Source organism: Populus euphratica, unplaced genomic scaffold (genome assembly GCF_000495115.2).
Source record: "Populus euphratica unplaced genomic scaffold, PopEup_1.0 scaffold2.1, whole genome shotgun sequence".
Lineage (NCBI taxonomy): Eukaryota > Viridiplantae > Streptophyta > Magnoliopsida > Malpighiales > Salicaceae > Populus > Populus euphratica.
In genome coordinates, this window is record NW_011499846.1 from 4,792,372 (window position 1) to 4,809,514 (window position 17,143).

Below are 17,143 nucleotides of genomic sequence, written 5' to 3' on the forward strand. Positions count from 1 at the left end.
ACAAAAATCTCCCTCCCGAACTAAACAAGCACTTAAATGTGTTTTCGACAGAAAAAAAAATAAATGAACCCTGCTCTTATGAAATTCCAGGGCAGTGATTGACACGGGCTAGGCAACGCGTTTAATCAAACCTACCAACAAAAAGAAAAAACAATAGGTAAACCAGTTCGATAACGGTTGCCACACGGCGTTTTTATCATGTCTCCCTCCTAAAACGACAAGTACAACACATGCTTTCTCTCCATTTTCACATTTCCTGCTCCTCTCTCTCTCTCTTTCTGCTGAAACCCTAAAAGGAAACTTCAAATTATTTAGTTTGAAATGAATACTTGTAAAAATATATATGTATTTATAGTTGTTTTAGCTTCAAGCTTTTGTTTTGGATCAGCTAGTGATATAGTGCACCAGGACGACGTCGCTCCAAAGCGGCCTGGCTGTGAAAATAATTTCGTTCTGGTAAAGCTCCGAGGAAAAATTCCTTACTTCAATTTAATTTTTATCTGCAAATCCTCTCTGTTGATTCTGTTTGGATGGTGAGAAAATTGGAGGAGAGGAAACTGAAGCAAATTGTTAACTTTTAGGCAGCTGATTTTTGCGATGAATTGTTAGTTCAATTTTGATGCGAAGTGGTGGTAACTGCATTAGCTTCGTTTGGATTGACTGAAGTGTTTATAATTTTTATTTTTTATTGTTATGATGATTTATGTTTGGTTGCTTAGCAAAGGAGGGAAAGTTGTACGCAGTTGATCGTTCAATTGATTTTTCAAAAAATGAATAGTAGTTGTAGGCTTTGAGAGGACATTCGCTTTAGATGATTCCCATTTTTTTCTGTTTGAATATTATGAAATAATTGTTCCAAAAATAATTTGAAAATAAAAAATTAATTTTACATTTATCAGAGTTTTGTTCTGCTCGCTTGAGGATGGCTAATGCTTCTAACCGCTTCTATATAATCTTTTCTTTTAATTGATGGAATCGTTTGTTATCTAAAAAGAATTAATTTCCATTTAGTTTTTCTTTTACTCATTCAATAGTGAATGAGAAATTAAAAATGATTACTGGCATTTGTAAATGTCGTTTGATTTGACCTGTTATTGAATTTTATTTTATAGGTCAAAGTACCAACTTATATTAATGGCGTAGAAGACATTGAGTATGTTGGTGTTGGTGCTCGTTTTGGCCTCACTTTGGAATCTAAGGAAAAACATACGAATTTATCTACACTTGCTCTGGCTGACCCTCCTGACTGTTGCAGTAAACCCAGAAATAAGGTTTTTTTTTTAACTTCTGAACTATTTGTAGAGTTTATCTTGCTCAAATTTTAATTAGTTATTCAAAATAGTGTTCATTTATTCATTTTCTTATAATTTGGACTTTCTCGCTGCCGGGTAGCTTTCAGGGGAGGTGATCTTGGCTCACCGAGGTAACTGTAGCTTCACAGCGAAGGCAAATGTTGCTGAAGATGCTGGTGCTTCAGCTATTCTTATCATAAACAACCGGACAGGTATTTGCTTGTGACATTTTGTGCGTCCTGTGTGTATCAATTCAAAACCCTCTCGATTGACTTGCATGCCCACATGCTGCCGTGCATTAGATCTCTTGGAGCTCAACACTAAAATAACTGATCTGTCTAGCTCTTCATGTTCTGTTTATGTTGATGTATACAAGTGTCACTGATCTCTCCCTCTCAACAGACATCTATATTCTCATAATTGCTGTTATTCGTGTTATTTGTTCATTTGTTCTACTTCCAAAATGCATTTATTTTCTGCTGCTTTGACTCTGTAAAACTAAAACTCTCAGGAGAAACTCCACTTGTATTCTTATTCAATCGGAAATGTCTCTACAACAAAATCCTTTTTTTATTCAAAAATGTAAAACAAATATTTTTAGAACATGTGAGTGCTACCTAAGTAAATTGTCAAACTTAAAATAGTTATGGCTTCTTTACGAACAAAAGTCAATACTGGTCATGTTTGCATTTTTGGTTTCATGATTTACTCTTGGAACTTTCTTCTGTAGAACTCTTCAAGATGGTTTGTGAAGTCAATGAAACTGATGTAAAGATTGGCATTGCTTCTGTCATGCTCCCACAAGATGCTGGTGCAAGCTTGGAAAAATATTTGACGAGCAGCTCCACAGGTTTGCACTTCTCAATATTCATTCATTCCCTTATATCAGTAGCACAGTTGGATATGCCTTTTCATTTCTTCAGATGCAATTGTACATGAATCAGTCGCATCGTTATTAAACCTTAATATGCAAACTTGGCTCTTGTTTGAATGGGGCATTCATTTGTTTGCACTTCCATATGTTCCCTTCCTCAGTTAAAGTGCAGTTATACTCTCCACGACGTCCAGTGGTAGATGTTGCAGAAGTGTTCTTATGGCTTATGGCTGTTGGCACCATTTTATGTTCTTCTTACTGGTCCGCGTGGAGTGCTAGAGAAGCTGCTATAGAGCAGGATAAGCTATTAAAGGTCATTTTGGGCATCTAGACAGATAATTTTTTGCAATTGCTGTCAAGCATAATCCTTGGTGGTTTAGATCCCTGTTTTTTTCAAGTGATAAGCAATTGACATTGTGCTTGCAGGATGGTTCGGATGAATTTATAGATATGGATGGTGTTCGCTCTAGTGGTATTGTTAACATCAACACAGCATCTGCAATTCTCTTTGTCGTGGTTGCTTCATGTTTCTTGGTTATGCTTTACAAGCTTATGTCATACTGGTTTATTGAGGTTCTGGTGGTTCTGTTCTGCATTGGGGGAGTGGAGGTGGGTCAGCTACATTTTGATTATTAATTTTTTTATCAATGTACCTGCCATCTTTATTTATTTTTTTAGACACATAGGCATGCATATGTAAACTTGTATGCATGGATTCTCGATTTTACTTGGTTTTATCCCCTATTTCTAACTTGCTTAAAAGTTTCAGGTTTTTCTAGATGTTCAATCACCCTTTTCTGGATCTATGCTACTCTCCTTTTTAAATCTGCATTTTATTCTGAGATCTTATTGAGGTCTAATCAAATTTTGTCATCACACTAGCTTGCTATCATTATTATTTTTTTACTGGTTTCACATTTCAGTTTATGATTGTCACTGACAGATAGGTCTCAACTGGTTGCAAAGGTCTCTTTTCATTCTTTATTTTGTTTTTTCATTGTTCAAGCCTGTAATGTACTATATTCTACACTATACATTTTTACAGGCACTAGTTCTTTGGAACTTGCGTTGTCGGAACACTTTTTAATCCATGTTTAGGACTAGAATTGATGTATAGTGTTGTCAGAGAAGCAAATTTGATCAAAGGTCTCTAGGATTTCTGATTTGTGAGGCATCAAATTGTAGGAACTAATTAGTTGAAAATGTCCAATTGTGTTAATGAAAGTGATCTAAATGGTTCAGTTATTTCAAACTGATGGAAAGCAATTCAATTTTTATCAAAGGGGAACCTTGCCTGATATGCCATGAAAAATTATTTTCCATGATGTTTGTCTTATTTTTTTCTCAATCATCAAATAGACAATTTATTGGTGAAACGTGGGGCAAGTCTAAGTGCCTAAGTTTCCATAAATCTTTCAAGCTTCGCTTGAACTTGTTGATTCAGATTGCATCATTCTGAAGTTTTTTTTTACTGTGAATGTTGAACCTTGAAATCTCTTCATGCTTATAGGGCTTGCAAACTTGCTTGGTTGCTTTATTATCATGGTATGTGTATTCTTTTCCCTTTCTGCATTTTAATTCTCAACATAATTGTTTTGTGTTGGAATTTTTATCCGTGTGATAAGAATAAAAGGACAAGAAGCATGACTTCAAACATTTTTTTTATTTTCCTCTACTACCTGATTATGTTGGCACTCTATTGGGATTTTGTCTTGTTAGCTGAGCAACCACACCCTAGCATTCTTATCATTCATTACTATGGGCTTGTCTCTTAATTATTTATTATTGGAACTGTATATGAAAAGAAAAATTAAAAGAACTCAGCCAGTCTTGATCTTTCCAGATCTTGGACTATTTTTCTTAAGAGCTCATTTTACTGTACCCCTAATAGTTATGCATGTTGGTTCTAGAAAAATGATTATCTGTGTGACAGCCCTTCAGTGTTAACTTGCCACGGTGTTTACTGTTTCTTGATAAACTTAGTCTGAGGACCATCTATAATCATGGATTTATTTTTTCAAAAAATGTGGCAATTGCTTTATGCAACACTAAATGTGGCCAAACAAATGACTTTGGGATTATTTTTTTCCCAGTACCTACAGTATAAGAATTATGTTATCCTCTTTCAGCAGCATTACTTGTATTTTTTTGTTAGTTACTCTTCTATTCTTCTCTTTTACTACATTTGTTAAATTTCTTTGTTTTTTCAAAGTTCCCGTGGAACATATAACTGACAGCTAACAATTATAGTTTCAGATGGTTTCAACCTGCTGGAGAATCATTTATTAAAGTTCCCTTCTTTGGAGCTGTCTCATATCTGACTTTGGCAGTCTCTCCTTTCTGCATAGCATTTGCTGTTGTTTGGGCAGTTTTCCGCCGTGTCTCCTTTGCTTGGATTGGTCAAGATATCCTTGTAAGACAATTTTTTTTCACTTGCATTCATCTTGCTGCTGTTCTCTTCATGCATACATAGTTTGTGAAGTTCCATGCCATAGAACACAACCACTAGGCTGCCTATGGTTTTAAATCGCTATCCTATATGGAAAGCATAATGTTTGTTTCCCCTCCCTTAAATAGATACCACCATCATCAAGCCAATAATCTCTCTAATAATAGCGAGCACAAATAAGTAGAAAAGGTGAATGGGAAATATCTTTAATGTCATGTCTAAATTGTACAAACTTGATTACAGCACTAGCAATAATATGGTTTAATGGTAAAATTCGGAGGCATGTATAGAATTTGTAACTGAATATCAGATTTTACTAGTGAAGCACTAGCATGAGTTTGTTAAAGATGTAATGCTTCCATTATCATGGAAGTATTTGCAATAGAATTAGTTTATTTGTCTTTGTACCTTCAAATGTCTAAGGTTCTAATTTGTTTTATCTTTTCCTTTTCACCTTCTCCATATCATTGCAAATTGATTGGAAGAGGCCAACTGATAATTTCTCCTTTTTTCTTGCATCAATCAGGGTATTGCTCTGATCATTACTGTTCTTCAGATTGTTCGTGTGCCCAATCTCAAGGTGATCAAAAAGTCAATTCTATTAGTTTGTTTTCCCACTGCACAGTTCTAGTGCTACCTTATTTGTTTTCATTGATAGCCTTTTAATGTCATCTAGGTCATTTTCCATAGGAATGGGATATAACATCTTAGCCAAGTTAAAATTCATGATAGAGAGAATTTGACGGCATATAAATCAATAACTAATACAAGTACATTATGCTAGAAGATCTTGATGTACTTGATAAATAGTGGTGATCAAATGCATTTTAACTACTATGATTACATTATTCAATATGCTGATTTTGATGCAGTTTCTTTTCTTTTGGTTTAAAAAATAATAATAATGGTCAGGTTGGAACAGTTCTTCTAAGTTGTGCCTTTTTGTATGACATCTTCTGGGTTTTTGTTTCCAAATGGTGGTTCAAGGAGAGTGTGATGATAGTGGTAAGTTGTGGTGAGGCCCGCTGAATGATCCTGGTAATGAATGTATATATTAATAGAAAATTCAAATCTTCACGTCTTTCCTCTTCTTACAGGTAGCTCGTGGTGATAAGAGTGGAGAGGATGGTATACCAATGCTACTGAAAATCCCACGGATGTTTGATCCTTGGGGTGGCTATAGCATAATTGGGTTTGGTGACATCATCTTACCAGGATTGCTTGTAGCTTTTTCTTTGAGGTTTGAATCTTAATCCATATAACTAACTCAGCTGATGACAATGTCCCTTAATTCCCTTGAAAATGCAAGTATTCCATTTCTCCAGAAGTGACTATCATTGTTGTCAGCTTCCTTGTCCTGCCTTTCTGGTTACCTCTAGCAGGCCTGAAATTGATAAGATTTCAGAATGGTATAGCCATGATTGTGCAGAAACACTCATTCTTTAATTGGAAATTGCCCCTTTCTCTCTCTCTTTTTCCCTCTTAAGTTGCAAGGCCATGAAATTATTGTCAAACAAACCATATTTTGACCAGATGAAAGTGGAATGGGCTATGATGCTTGGCCCATCAACTATACAAGGTCTATTCTCGTCATAATACCTATGGATGTTTTTACTTTGATATGTTTGACTGACTGGGATTTGATATGATGTTTTAACTGCTTGTAAGTTGAGTAGTGCTGGTCATTTTGCAGATATGATTGGCTTGCAAAGAAGAATCTTCGAGCCGGATACTTCTTGTGGGCAATGACTGCTTATGGTTTAGGTATGCCAAAAGCTAAAGTGAATGGACCTGGACACATCACTGTGGTTCATAAGATAACTTTTAACATTTTAGTTCATTATTTGTTATTCAAGCATGGAAGGCTGTTAGTTAAAAGCAACTGATAGAAATTATCAATGGGATGCACATATGAGCCATATACAAGTATATTTGACCACCTGTGCAAAAAGATTTTAGGAAATAATAGCATGCATTGAACTCTACTTGTGAGGAGGAGATAAAGAAAGACAACATAAAATTTCCATAGCTGATACACACACATTCATGTGCTGCACACATTAAACTTGGATCATCACCGCTGCTTAATAAGGGCTGCATCATGTGATGATGAAACATATAGAGGCAGTTGCAAACAGTTTTCATGTTTCAAAGGAGTTCCAAGAAGTGTGATATAGTTTGGCAACCTTAAATAAAAAGGACAAGATGTTCATATATTTCTGCACTATATACTACCAGAGATTAAGGCTACAGCAAGAGATCAAGGTCAACATCCAGTTAATAATTTGTCGGTGTAAATTCTCCTAGGATGGATCATATAGTTTGAAACTAGGCATGGTTTATAGGAAACAAGTTTATCTGAAGCAGTGTATAAAAAATGAATGTTGCTTTGTGACTCTTGACTTTGTGGGTGTTTTATGTTTTTGTAATTAATGACCGCCATCATTACTATCCACATTTTGTTAATGTGCAGGTCTCTTAATAACATACTTGGCTTTGAACATGATGGATGGGCATGGCCAGCCAGCTTTGCTTTACATTGTTCCATTCACCCTTGGTAAGTACTAAGCAGCAGCAACATAACCATTGGGTGAAGCCCATGGGTAATTCCCCTTTAGTGGAGAGGTTTATAGTTTAAAATAAGTTTCTACAGCACCCCGCTCCAAGTGGAGGTCCAGAAATTACCCATATTACTCTTGGGAAACAATAGTGGCAATTTCTTGCAAGCTTTCACTTGGGCCACGTAAGCATTTCCTTTGCATGCAAAAGTGCACCCTGGTTTGAAAATGTATTTTGGCCAGTTGATGTTGAAGGACCCTAGGCAATTGCCAGCTGAAAATGGAGGACCCTGTGCAGCCCAAATACCATCTCCGTGGTACAGGGTTCTTGAGACCATCAAAGCATTTGCTCAAAACTCATCCCTTCCTTGACTAAATCAAGCATTGACATTTATCAATCAAGAAAGAGTATTTGAAGTTCAAGGGATAGCATGGAGCAAAATGCTTAAATGGTCTAGACCACCACAAAAAAAAAAAGGAAAAAAGAACAAATCAAACGCTAGCCTGTTTCGTATATGGGAATTACAGAGGTGGCCTCCTTAAGCGGTCATTCTTGTTTGTCTACATAATTCGCATGAGATTAATTCTTTAATCATGGATGCAGGTACGTTTCTGACGCTGGGAAGGCAACGAGGTGATCTCAAAACATTATGGACAATGGGAGAACCTGAAAGGCACTGCCCGCACATCCAATTTCAACCCCCTGGCTCTCAATAATAAAATACAAGCATGTAAATGTGCTGCGCCCCTCTAGCTGTTCTGGTTTTAGTTTTAGCATACAGAAGGAGCTCGTAAATGTTACCTGTATAAGTTGTAGGAGAGCTTGTAATATTTTTGGCCATTAACCGCCTGAAACCGGAGTGAGTAAAATTAGCTTGACTAATTGCCAAGGATCTTTATCGCCTCGGATTAGCAGATATGTTGTGCCAATATTGCATAATCGAACTACTTTAATTCCCAACGCTCTTAAACGTCTGCTTGGTCCAGCATGTCTTGTTATTTTATTATTGTATGGTCTTAATTTCATCACAAGAAGCCGCTCTCTGGGAGTCGCTTATTCCAGCATGGACTCTGTCCCCCCGGAGTAGCACAACTTGCATAAACTCACCACCCCTGGCGTAAGAACATGCAAGTCTTGCGATTTGAACGGCATGCAGGATCGTTCCTTTTTCTTTCAGCATATTTTCCACTAAAACACTCGATTCAGCATTTACCTATTAATATGGGTGTTCCAGAATTAAAAAGTTCAAAGATGCAAGTCATGACCAGAAATTGTTATCATCTGCATCTTCCATTCCTTTCCGCTATCCCACGTTGTGGTTGCTATTCTACAACTACGCTAAAAAACCTATCAGAAGGCTCCATAGCAAACGTCAACCTGTGCTCTATGGTCTATCATCTATGCACACCGCAAAAAAGCCTAAAGCAATTACAACCATCAAAAATGCCATTCTGAACAGAGGAATTTCTGCCAAATCATTGAACAGGTATAAATATCTCTTCATGTTCAGGAGAGAGAGAGAGAGAAGACGATCCTCAGCTGGGAATGATGATAGCTATTCCTTGACAAATAACATCACAGGCAGTTTCTTTCCATTAACAGACAGCACAACCACCCCACACCAGATAATAACAATTGAGCAGAGCTGGCTCATGGAACAGCTTTTGCATTTTTATTCCTTATCTTAAAGTACAAATGTTGCCCCTACAATCAAATTGCCTCCTAAAAAGCACAGGCAATTCTTTCTATTTTTCCTTTTATGAGAAAAAGAATAAAATAAATAAATAGGAAAAAACTTACATGTAAATTCACATCAGTGACAATGCAATCCTCTTTTTGTTGCCGTCAATGCTACCTGCATTAGGATCTGGTCAAAATTGTTCCAGCCATCGGCTGTCTGAGAGAGAATCCATACTGGAATATTCATTTCTGCCCAGGATCTGGTCCTCCCCATCCAAACAATCATTTAATTAGTCACCGAGGAACACGATGATCATGGTAGCTATAATGGATTAAGGTTCAATTAATGCTGCTGGCATTGTTTAATAAACATTTTAACAGATAATGCTTTATCCTATCAATCCATTCACAAACTACGGGAGCTCATTATTCAACTGAAACCTCAGGTTCCAGACCTCTGCTCAAACATATTAGTTTTTCTGATTTTACATGGCAAATTCATGGTGCCCACTAAAAAGTACAAAGTCAAGTGAATTAAAGATTTCAAGATCACATTGTTGCAAGACCTGAACAAATGTCACTGGATAAAACAACCAAGTCAAGACAAGAATTTCCAATTTTCCAATCATGCAGACTAAAATGACAAGATTCTTAAGGACTATAGCATACACAAAATGGTCCAAACCATGCATGTAATGGGTGGGAGTGGAAATTCACATGGAATACAGTTTGGGTAATACCACTGATTTAACAATTTGAATCTCTGATCCCGCAAATCAAATTACAGGAAGAGGAAGAAACCAAATGCTAGCATTAAAGTAGGCAACTACCAACACACAAAGAACAGGACATTCCAGAGAACAAAATCACCACATGCAAGAGAAACTTTAAGTCACAAGGGAAAAGAGGGCATACTTGCATGTCCTTTCAAGGCACCATTGCCATTAACAGATAAATGTGTCAGTCTCCTCTCTTGACCCAAAGATAGAAGCTCCTGCATCCTTTCAGGCCAATCTGAATTTAGTATTCGAGCAAAATCTTCAACCTCCCTGGGGAAAAAAGATGTTATGGAATACCAAACCTGAAAGTACTAATATTCATGTCGAATGCAACAAAGACCATGGTATGGAGGAGAGTGCAAAGAAGGGTGTAATATTCTTTCCAATCCACAGCATTATCAACAGGAAATGACCATATGTGAAAGCTCAACCAGTAACATCATGTCAAATGTTCAAAAGACTTAAAGGCTGCAATATGTAATCCAGAAGCTTCAAAATATAATACATACAAATAATTTGAATGCCCAAATAATTGCCATGGTAAGTTCTCAACGACCAAACATGAATGACACCATCTTACTTTTAAACAATGCTATTGAAGGCACGAACAAGTACTGCTGGAAATGGTCAGCAGACAGATCACACACACACACACACACACGTGTATGAGCATACAGTTTATAAAATACATTAATAATCCATGTCCATGCTCACCTATCAATTTCTTCTTTTAAAGCTGGATCTATCTCATCATCAACATCTTCAAACTCCACTGTAGGTGCAAAAATTTCACCTGCCGCATCTTGTAACTTTAATTTCTCACTAAGACTGGACTGTAATTCATGATCCACCTTGGCATTATGGCGTAGAGAAGTAGCAGCGTTTGACTCCTGAGAAATTGTGACAAAAAAGAAGCTTGACTATTGCTGAACCCCATTACTTCAAAAGATAAGGGATGGGAACAAGGTGGCCCAACCTTTTTATGCGTTTCAATGGCTTCATTTGAAGGGGCGCGCTTTTGCAGATCTTTTCTTTTTCTGTGCTTCTTTTTATTCTTGGAAGTTTTAATCCCTTTAGAATCTGAGAAGAAAATTTCTTGCCCCCAGTAAGGCCTTCAAGAGCATATGAAATATATATATATATATATAAAGACTAAAAGTCACTAAAAACAGACATACAATAATGTGTCAATGGTATTGTTCTGATCATCTAAGCACAACAAGAAATTTACAACAGCAATTCATCTTTTGAAACCTGAAATGCTTTTATATATGCTTGGTAGTCACTAAATTATTTGCACTATCAGGCAGATTATACTGAATCTTTAACAAAAAATACAATTCCATACACCAATACTGTGCAACAAAAAATCCAGAAATAACTAGAAATTATATGAATAACACAGATGAAGAATCAAGTCCAGGTCCCTTTAAGAATATGATCAACCAAGAAAATTACAGTAATGCCGATCCCATAAAACTCAAATGTTTAATAAGGAGCTGCATGCATTTCTATCAAGGTGTACCAATACATATATCTTTATTACTTGAGTCCTGCCAAGCTCTCACACTCCTCTTTTCATTTGTTATCATCCAAATCAGACACCACTAACAAAAATGAAACAATCATTGGAGAACATAAAATTTCTTGCCCTGGTTTTCTTGAACCTAGAAGTCTCTAATCATTCTATTCCAAATAGGAGTTGAAAGAACAAATTTCTAGATTGAAACATCCATTCTACTTATTTTCTTTTCAAGTAATGCTGTACAAACTACAAACAGGTATTTCCTAGTTTTTATACTCTATGATATGGCATTGTCATATTCACTGGCAGGTTTGGGATTATATTATCAAACCTCAGCATTTACATCATGAAGACAGAAAATGGTTTAGGAATCAGAAGTAAGACAAGTTACAGTTGAGCAACACTTGAGCATACCTCCATCTCCTCCATTGATAAAAGACAAGAGGTCATCAACTGAGCGGTCATCCACATGCTCCTCTTCAGCATCAACATCCTGCAACAAATGGAAGGCCCAGCCCAATCACAATCCACAACTAGCAGTTTGATTAGGATTAAGACTGATGGAAGTATCAACACTAGAAGGACAGTTTGGACAGAAAAGAAAACCTTTAGTTTCTCTCTCTCTTTTAGTTCTTTCCTTTTCTTTGCATACAGCCGATTTAAAAGTCGGATTCGTGGATCATCAGTTGTGTTCTTCAAAGGCTCTAGCTTCTCTTCCTAAATCAGTGGGACCAAAGTTAAAATCACAGCGTGTATGAAAAATTCATGCTACACACAGTTCTCACAAGTACCAGACACCTCTGTTAGATCATCAGGCAAATGAAATATCTCACGTATCTCCTCGGGGGTTTTCCCTTCAATGATTCGAGCAAGTGCGCGACTAGTAAGATCAACCAAAGGCTTTAACTGGAGGCTGTCAGCAGCAGATGTCAACTCACAAAGCCTCTTTGTATCCATTCGAACAAACTTTTCATCAAAAGACTTGCGTTCCTAAAAAAAAAAACAGACTAGGGTAAGTTGTGCTACACCTATGCTATTTCATCTTCTAGAACTTTTATGAACTAACAGCTCCCTGGACATGTAAGTGCTCGGTTCAAGTTTTCCTATTTAACATGTACTTCTGACATCAACTACTGAGAGCAAGAAACAAATTTAAAGCCAACAAACAGCGTATGTGATGCCAGAAATGTGAAGAAACCTTGTTAGAGCGGCCAGCAACTTGATGAAATCTACAGTAATCAAGAATTAGGCTAAGCATGGCAGGACTGACTCGTTGAGGTAGAGATATAGCACAATTCTTAGAGGATCCCATTCCCTTTTGTACTACTTCCAGACATATCATAGGGCAAAACATGGCAACTTCTTGTTCCACTTGCTGAATTGCACCATCCGTGGTCTGTATCCAGATATACAATTTCATCATCTGACAACAGATAGCAGCATAATTTGAGTCTTTTGAATAATTCTTCATTATAACACAGAATAGAGCCACACAATAAACAGGGACTTCAAGAGGAAGCTCAAATAAACAAGAGATCATGGATCAAAATACAAAATCATACAAAGGGGTTAGAAAATACACAATGCTTTAACTCTCTTGTTTCTAACTTGAATAATATTAGTTGCAAAAGCTTAAAAAAAGCAATGAAATGAGTCGGTATTCACCAATTCAGCATTGATAATGCAAAATCTACTACCATCATTCCAAGAATATGTTGCTGCCAAAAGAGAACATACAATTTGCATCTACATGGACAGTTAAGGCCTACATTCCACGACTGATAACCAATCAACTCAAACCAAACCATATGCCGTCCTAGCGGAAGGAGATAATTGCACATAAAAAAACAGATTTTTTCTCCATAAAATGGCAGAAAACAAGTGCAGATACAACTAATAAAAGCAGAAATTTAATTAGAATGTTGAAATTCTTTTAAGAAATTAAAAACAATAAGAAAAGCAAAAGGAAACAAACCTCAGGTTTAATAACAGCCATATCAACTTCTGACATTTGACAAACAATATCCAAAAGACGTATCTCCTTGGCTCGCAGTGCAGGGACGACTACAAAACGCTGCGTTTAAAAGTTTCTAAAAATCTACAAAAACATCCAAGACTCCAAGTCCTCCATCAAATTGGAGAGGGAGAAAGAAAGCTTCAAAGAGAAAAAGTTTAACCTGTCAGTTCTCAATCTCCAAAGACAGTTAAAATAAAATGCAGCAACATAAAACTAAACCCTAGATTAAAGAATAATAAGCTAACGGTTAATTTATATGCATGTGCATGTAAATTAATGTACCTGAGAGGGGGATGGGAGAGGGAGCGGAGGGGGGGTTTGACAGGTGGCGGCGAAATCGGAAATGATAATAGTGCGTGCGTGAGGGACGGAGGGAGGGAGGTAGGGAGGGAGAGTGAATGAATTTTAATTTTTAGGTTTTGAGACGGAGAGAGGGAGAGAGGGAGAGATTAGTTAAGAGAAAATTAAGATTGTGACTGCGAAACTTTGCGATTTATCTGAGTGAAAGTTGCGCGCCGTGTCGCCGTCTAAGCGTTCGTGTCCGGTAAAACGTCGCCGCACACACGTTAACCCGTTTTTAGGATTGGTCTTTTATTGAAAAAAATAATTTTTGGGTAAATTTAAAAAAAAAAAAAGCATACAAGTAATGCAGTGGAGCTCGGGAGATGGTGAGGGTAGCTGATTTTGCTTGAAATTGAAAAAAAAACATTTATTCTTTCAAAAAAAAATACTATGATTATTGAAAATTGAAGTCACAGGCATGATTTACTTTGAAATAAAATCTCTCTCTCTCTCTCTCTCTTATATATATATATATATATATATATATATAATAGTAAAACAATCGCAATTTATTGAGAATTATGGGATGAGGGATTTATTTTTGACATGTATATATAGTTATGTTAATAAAAGATTAATTACTAACTTCGAAGGTTATGTTATTGTGAGGGTTATGAGATTGGATAGGTCACTTCGTATTATGTGTTCGCATAAAAAATAAATAAAATAGAATATCGGTGAAGCTCTCAGATTATTGAATTTCTTACAGTATATTCTTTTGCATTTGATCAGTTAAAAAGCTTATATCGTGATTTTTATTTTTTTTATATGAGTTTTAGAATTTAGGTCAATAATCATATTTCTTGAATATTTGATTTCGTTATGGTTGCAATTTAACTTCGACAGGAGTTATATGATTAAAAATAATTATATAATTAACATGGCATTTTTTACAAGATCACCGTGCAAAATAATAATATATTAAAATATTTATTAATCTATAACTAGTTGAGTTATAAAATTAAATCATTCTAGCATTTTATATAATTATAAAAAATAAATAAAGAAGCTCAATTATTTAATACAGATCCTAAGACACTTCATTGTGTACTTGCATAATTTGATTACATCTCTGCTTTTCTATGGACAAAGTTTTTGGCCTGTTTATAGGGATGTAATGGGATTTTTCATAGGACTCGTAGGTTATTTGCAAATTGATTAAGGACAGTTTTATATATATGTTTTACACAGCTGAATTTCATGGAAGCCATTTGAAGGCAAAAAAGAATCAAAGGCGAATATAGCTCGTGTAATTTCATTTTTTACATGTAATATAATTACTTCATTGTCTTTAAAAGACAAGAAAATTAAAGGTTGAATCATAGGGTATTTTACTATTTTTTTCTCATGCTTTTTTTATCATACTATATTTAGATTTAGAGAAAATTAGTATTTTTATTATTTTTTTTATAATTTTATTATTTGATATTAGAATACTGGATCTGTAATTTTTTTTTTATAAGGTTATCTTAGATCACATTTCATTAGATTAACCAAATGTGACTCTTCTTTTTTCAAGTGCTATATTTATTTATTTAGCTTTGATTCTTTTTTTCCAAGTCATTTTATAACAAATCTTATCACAATTTCATGTAATGGTTGGTGGAGTAAACCCAGGTTAACTTAGGGTTTTATTTTTTATTTTTTAAAATTTTTTTTTTCAATTTTATTTTTAATGGTTGGTGGAGTAAACCCAGGTTAACCTAAGGTTTTATTTTTTATTTTTTAAAATTTTTTTTTTCAATTTTATTTTTTAAAATTAGTTAGAGCTTCAACTTTTTTTATTCACTTTCCTTTATTTGATGTTATTCAAGATCATGAATTAGTCAAATTAGCTTAAATTTACTCAAATTATTAATGACCAGATATCTTTTTATATTAAAAAAATTAACTTTTTTCGCTATATATAGTTGAGAAAAAAAAATATAGTAAATGCTAAAAAGAAGTCCATTCCAAAAAAAAATCATAAGGATACATAAACTTGTATTGCATTGATTTTAAATTTGATGATAAATGGGATTGATTATAAAATTAATAGCTGACGAAATATTTATGTAATTTAAATAACAAGCTAGGTAAATAATAAAAAATAAATAGAAGATGATAATTAAACACTTATTAGATGAACGAGCAAGTGATTTTTATAAAAATTAATTTTTTATTTTTATTTTAGATTTATTTTTATTTGGAGATTGATTTGGGCTGTTACAAACCCGCATTTGGATTTTTTTTTTATTTTTTTAATTGAATTTTTTTCAATTAAAAAATAGTTAATTGGACTCCTTTTTCTAATCAAAACCAGAACATATAGTTAAGAACCACAGAGCCCATCAGGTAACCCTTCTACTACTGGCGTTGATAATATTTCCTTAACTACTTCTTTATCGAGAGCACGATACACATTCACCGTGAACTATCTACCTTCCTAACCAATAAAATTGAAGAAGAAAAAAGAACTTCAACTAGGCTTTATCTTGCCTAATTCAAGTATTTCTTCCACTAGCCTTTTATAGTCATGCGATTAGTCTCACACTGATACGAGATGCTCCTTTATTCAGCACAATAAGATTATTGTGAGTCCTGATTGGAGATGGTCCTTTAAGATCTTGAAATTATTGTAGTAATTCTTCCACCATAGTATAAAGTAGCTTAATCAATTTCCATTTTCCTATCTTATAAGATCAACCCCTCATGTACTCTTATAAGTTCTTGTAGAAATATTGGGTTGTAATCTATTTTTGAATTTTAAACTTTAATCCTTGAATTTGAACTTTTAACCTATTTTGTTGGAAGTTCATGGTTAAAACAGTGAAGTTGGGTCCAATAAAATTGGCCCAATAACCTTAAGTCACTTGATCCCAAGTAAAATGCCATAAAAAGCTAATCTCTTATCTTAACCTTTCACCTTCATGGTTTTAGGATTTTAGGGTCTCCCGAGTCATTAAGATCTCCGAGAATATTTAAAAATTCCTTCCTCAGTTTAATCTTCAACTTATTTGATCAAATATATCCTCGATCCACAACATTTGTTGTATGGGGTTCACTGTTCATTGTACTTAAAACAAAGCTCTTTATCTTTTTTTTCTTCTAAATTTAGATCTCGATAAGTTTCTGTGTGGGTATAAAAGATTTAGTATAAATCCCAGGCAAAGATTGAAATGGATTTCTCACCTGAGTTCTTGTTGGACTAGATCTCCACAATCTCTTTGCAATAGCCAAATTTTTCTTTTATCCACAGGCAACCACTAAATTATAGAAATTCACCATTCTAACCTCAAATTTAATATTGTCTCTCAATCCTCCAAGAAAATCAATTAAAACGATATGAATTTGAGAGACCCCTAGCCCGACTTCAGTGTATATCAAACTGGATCCTATATATATTAACTATCATTGTTTGTCTTGAGTTTAGAAGGAACTTTATAGGGTCATTATACAAGGGTTTGTTTGTAAGTGTAGTTGTAATTTTTTAAAGTATTTTTTATTTTAAAATATATTACATTAATATATTTTTATTTTTTAAAAAAATATTTTTAAAATTAACGCATTAAAATTATCAAAAACATATAAAAAAATTAATTTTTAATAAAAAATTTAAATTTTTAAAAATATGAATTAGTAAGTTA

General features: G+C 34.7%; 2 protein-coding genes across 4 annotated transcripts; one reads left to right on the forward strand and one right to left on the reverse strand.

Moving 5' to 3' along the window:
* Nucleotides 1–197: 197 nt before the first annotated feature.
* LOC105133966 (signal peptide peptidase-like 4) lies at nt 198–8,134 on the forward strand. Its single transcript, XM_011038149.1, has 14 exons — nt 198–456; nt 1,113–1,271; nt 1,393–1,504; nt 2,023–2,142; nt 2,328–2,479; nt 2,593–2,775; nt 3,677–3,711; nt 4,417–4,579; nt 5,142–5,195; nt 5,528–5,620; nt 5,713–5,855; nt 6,309–6,379; nt 7,089–7,172; nt 7,778–8,134. Exons 1-14 carry the CDS (start codon nt 322–324, stop codon nt 7,888–7,890), a joined length of 1,617 nt encoding a protein of 538 aa, XP_011036451.1. The 5' UTR covers nt 198–321; the 3' UTR covers nt 7,891–8,134.
* Nucleotides 8,135–8,709: 575 nt separating this feature from the next.
* Nucleotides 8,710–13,919, reverse strand: LOC105133947 (SKP1-like protein 21). Of its 3 annotated transcripts, none has more exons than XM_011038122.1 (10): nt 13,458–13,919; nt 13,134–13,313; nt 12,357–12,581; nt 11,957–12,148; nt 11,765–11,875; nt 11,573–11,651; nt 10,610–10,713; nt 10,348–10,523; nt 9,770–9,903; nt 8,710–9,029 (listed from the first exon to the last, which is right to left on the reverse strand). In XM_011038122.1, exons 2-10 carry the CDS (start codon nt 13,167–13,169, stop codon nt 8,983–8,985), a joined length of 1,104 nt encoding a protein of 367 aa, XP_011036424.1. In that variant the 5' UTR covers nt 13,170–13,313; nt 13,458–13,919; the 3' UTR covers nt 8,710–8,982. The 3 variants fall into 3 exon arrangements, with proteins under 3 accessions (XP_011036424.1, XP_011036432.1, XP_011036440.1); XM_011038130.1 differs by having other exon boundaries at nt 8,710–9,120; nt 13,458–13,918; XM_011038138.1 differs by having other exon boundaries at nt 8,710–9,114; nt 13,458–13,916.
* Nucleotides 13,920–17,143: the final 3,224 nt, after the last annotated feature.

What these genes read in the sequence shown, in the direction of transcription:
- LOC105133966 (XM_011038149.1), top strand. Translation starts at nt 322, where the DNA reads ATGAATACTTGTAAAAATATATATGTATTTATAGTTGTTTTAGCTTCA. An exon ending in AGCAGGATAAGCTATTAAAG is followed by an intron (nt 2,480 to 2,592) that starts GTCATTTTGGGC and finishes TTGTGCTTGCAG; the next exon opens with GATGGTTCGGATGAATTTAT. An exon ending in GGATTGGTCAAGATATCCTT is followed by an intron (nt 4,580 to 5,141) that starts GTAAGACAATTT and finishes TGCATCAATCAG; the next exon opens with GGTATTGCTCTGATCATTAC.
- LOC105133947 (XM_011038122.1), bottom strand. Translation starts at nt 13,169, where the DNA reads ATGTCAGAAGTTGATATGGCTGTTATTAAACCTGAG. An exon ending in TTGCTGGCCGCTCTAACAAG is followed by an intron (nt 12,149 to 12,356) that starts GTTTCTTCACAT and finishes TTTTTTTTTTAG; the next exon opens with GAACGCAAGTCTTTTGATGA. An exon ending in CCATTGAAACGCATAAAAAG is followed by an intron (nt 10,524 to 10,609) that starts GTTGGGCCACCT and finishes ACAATTTCTCAG; the next exon opens with GAGTCAAACGCTGCTACTTC.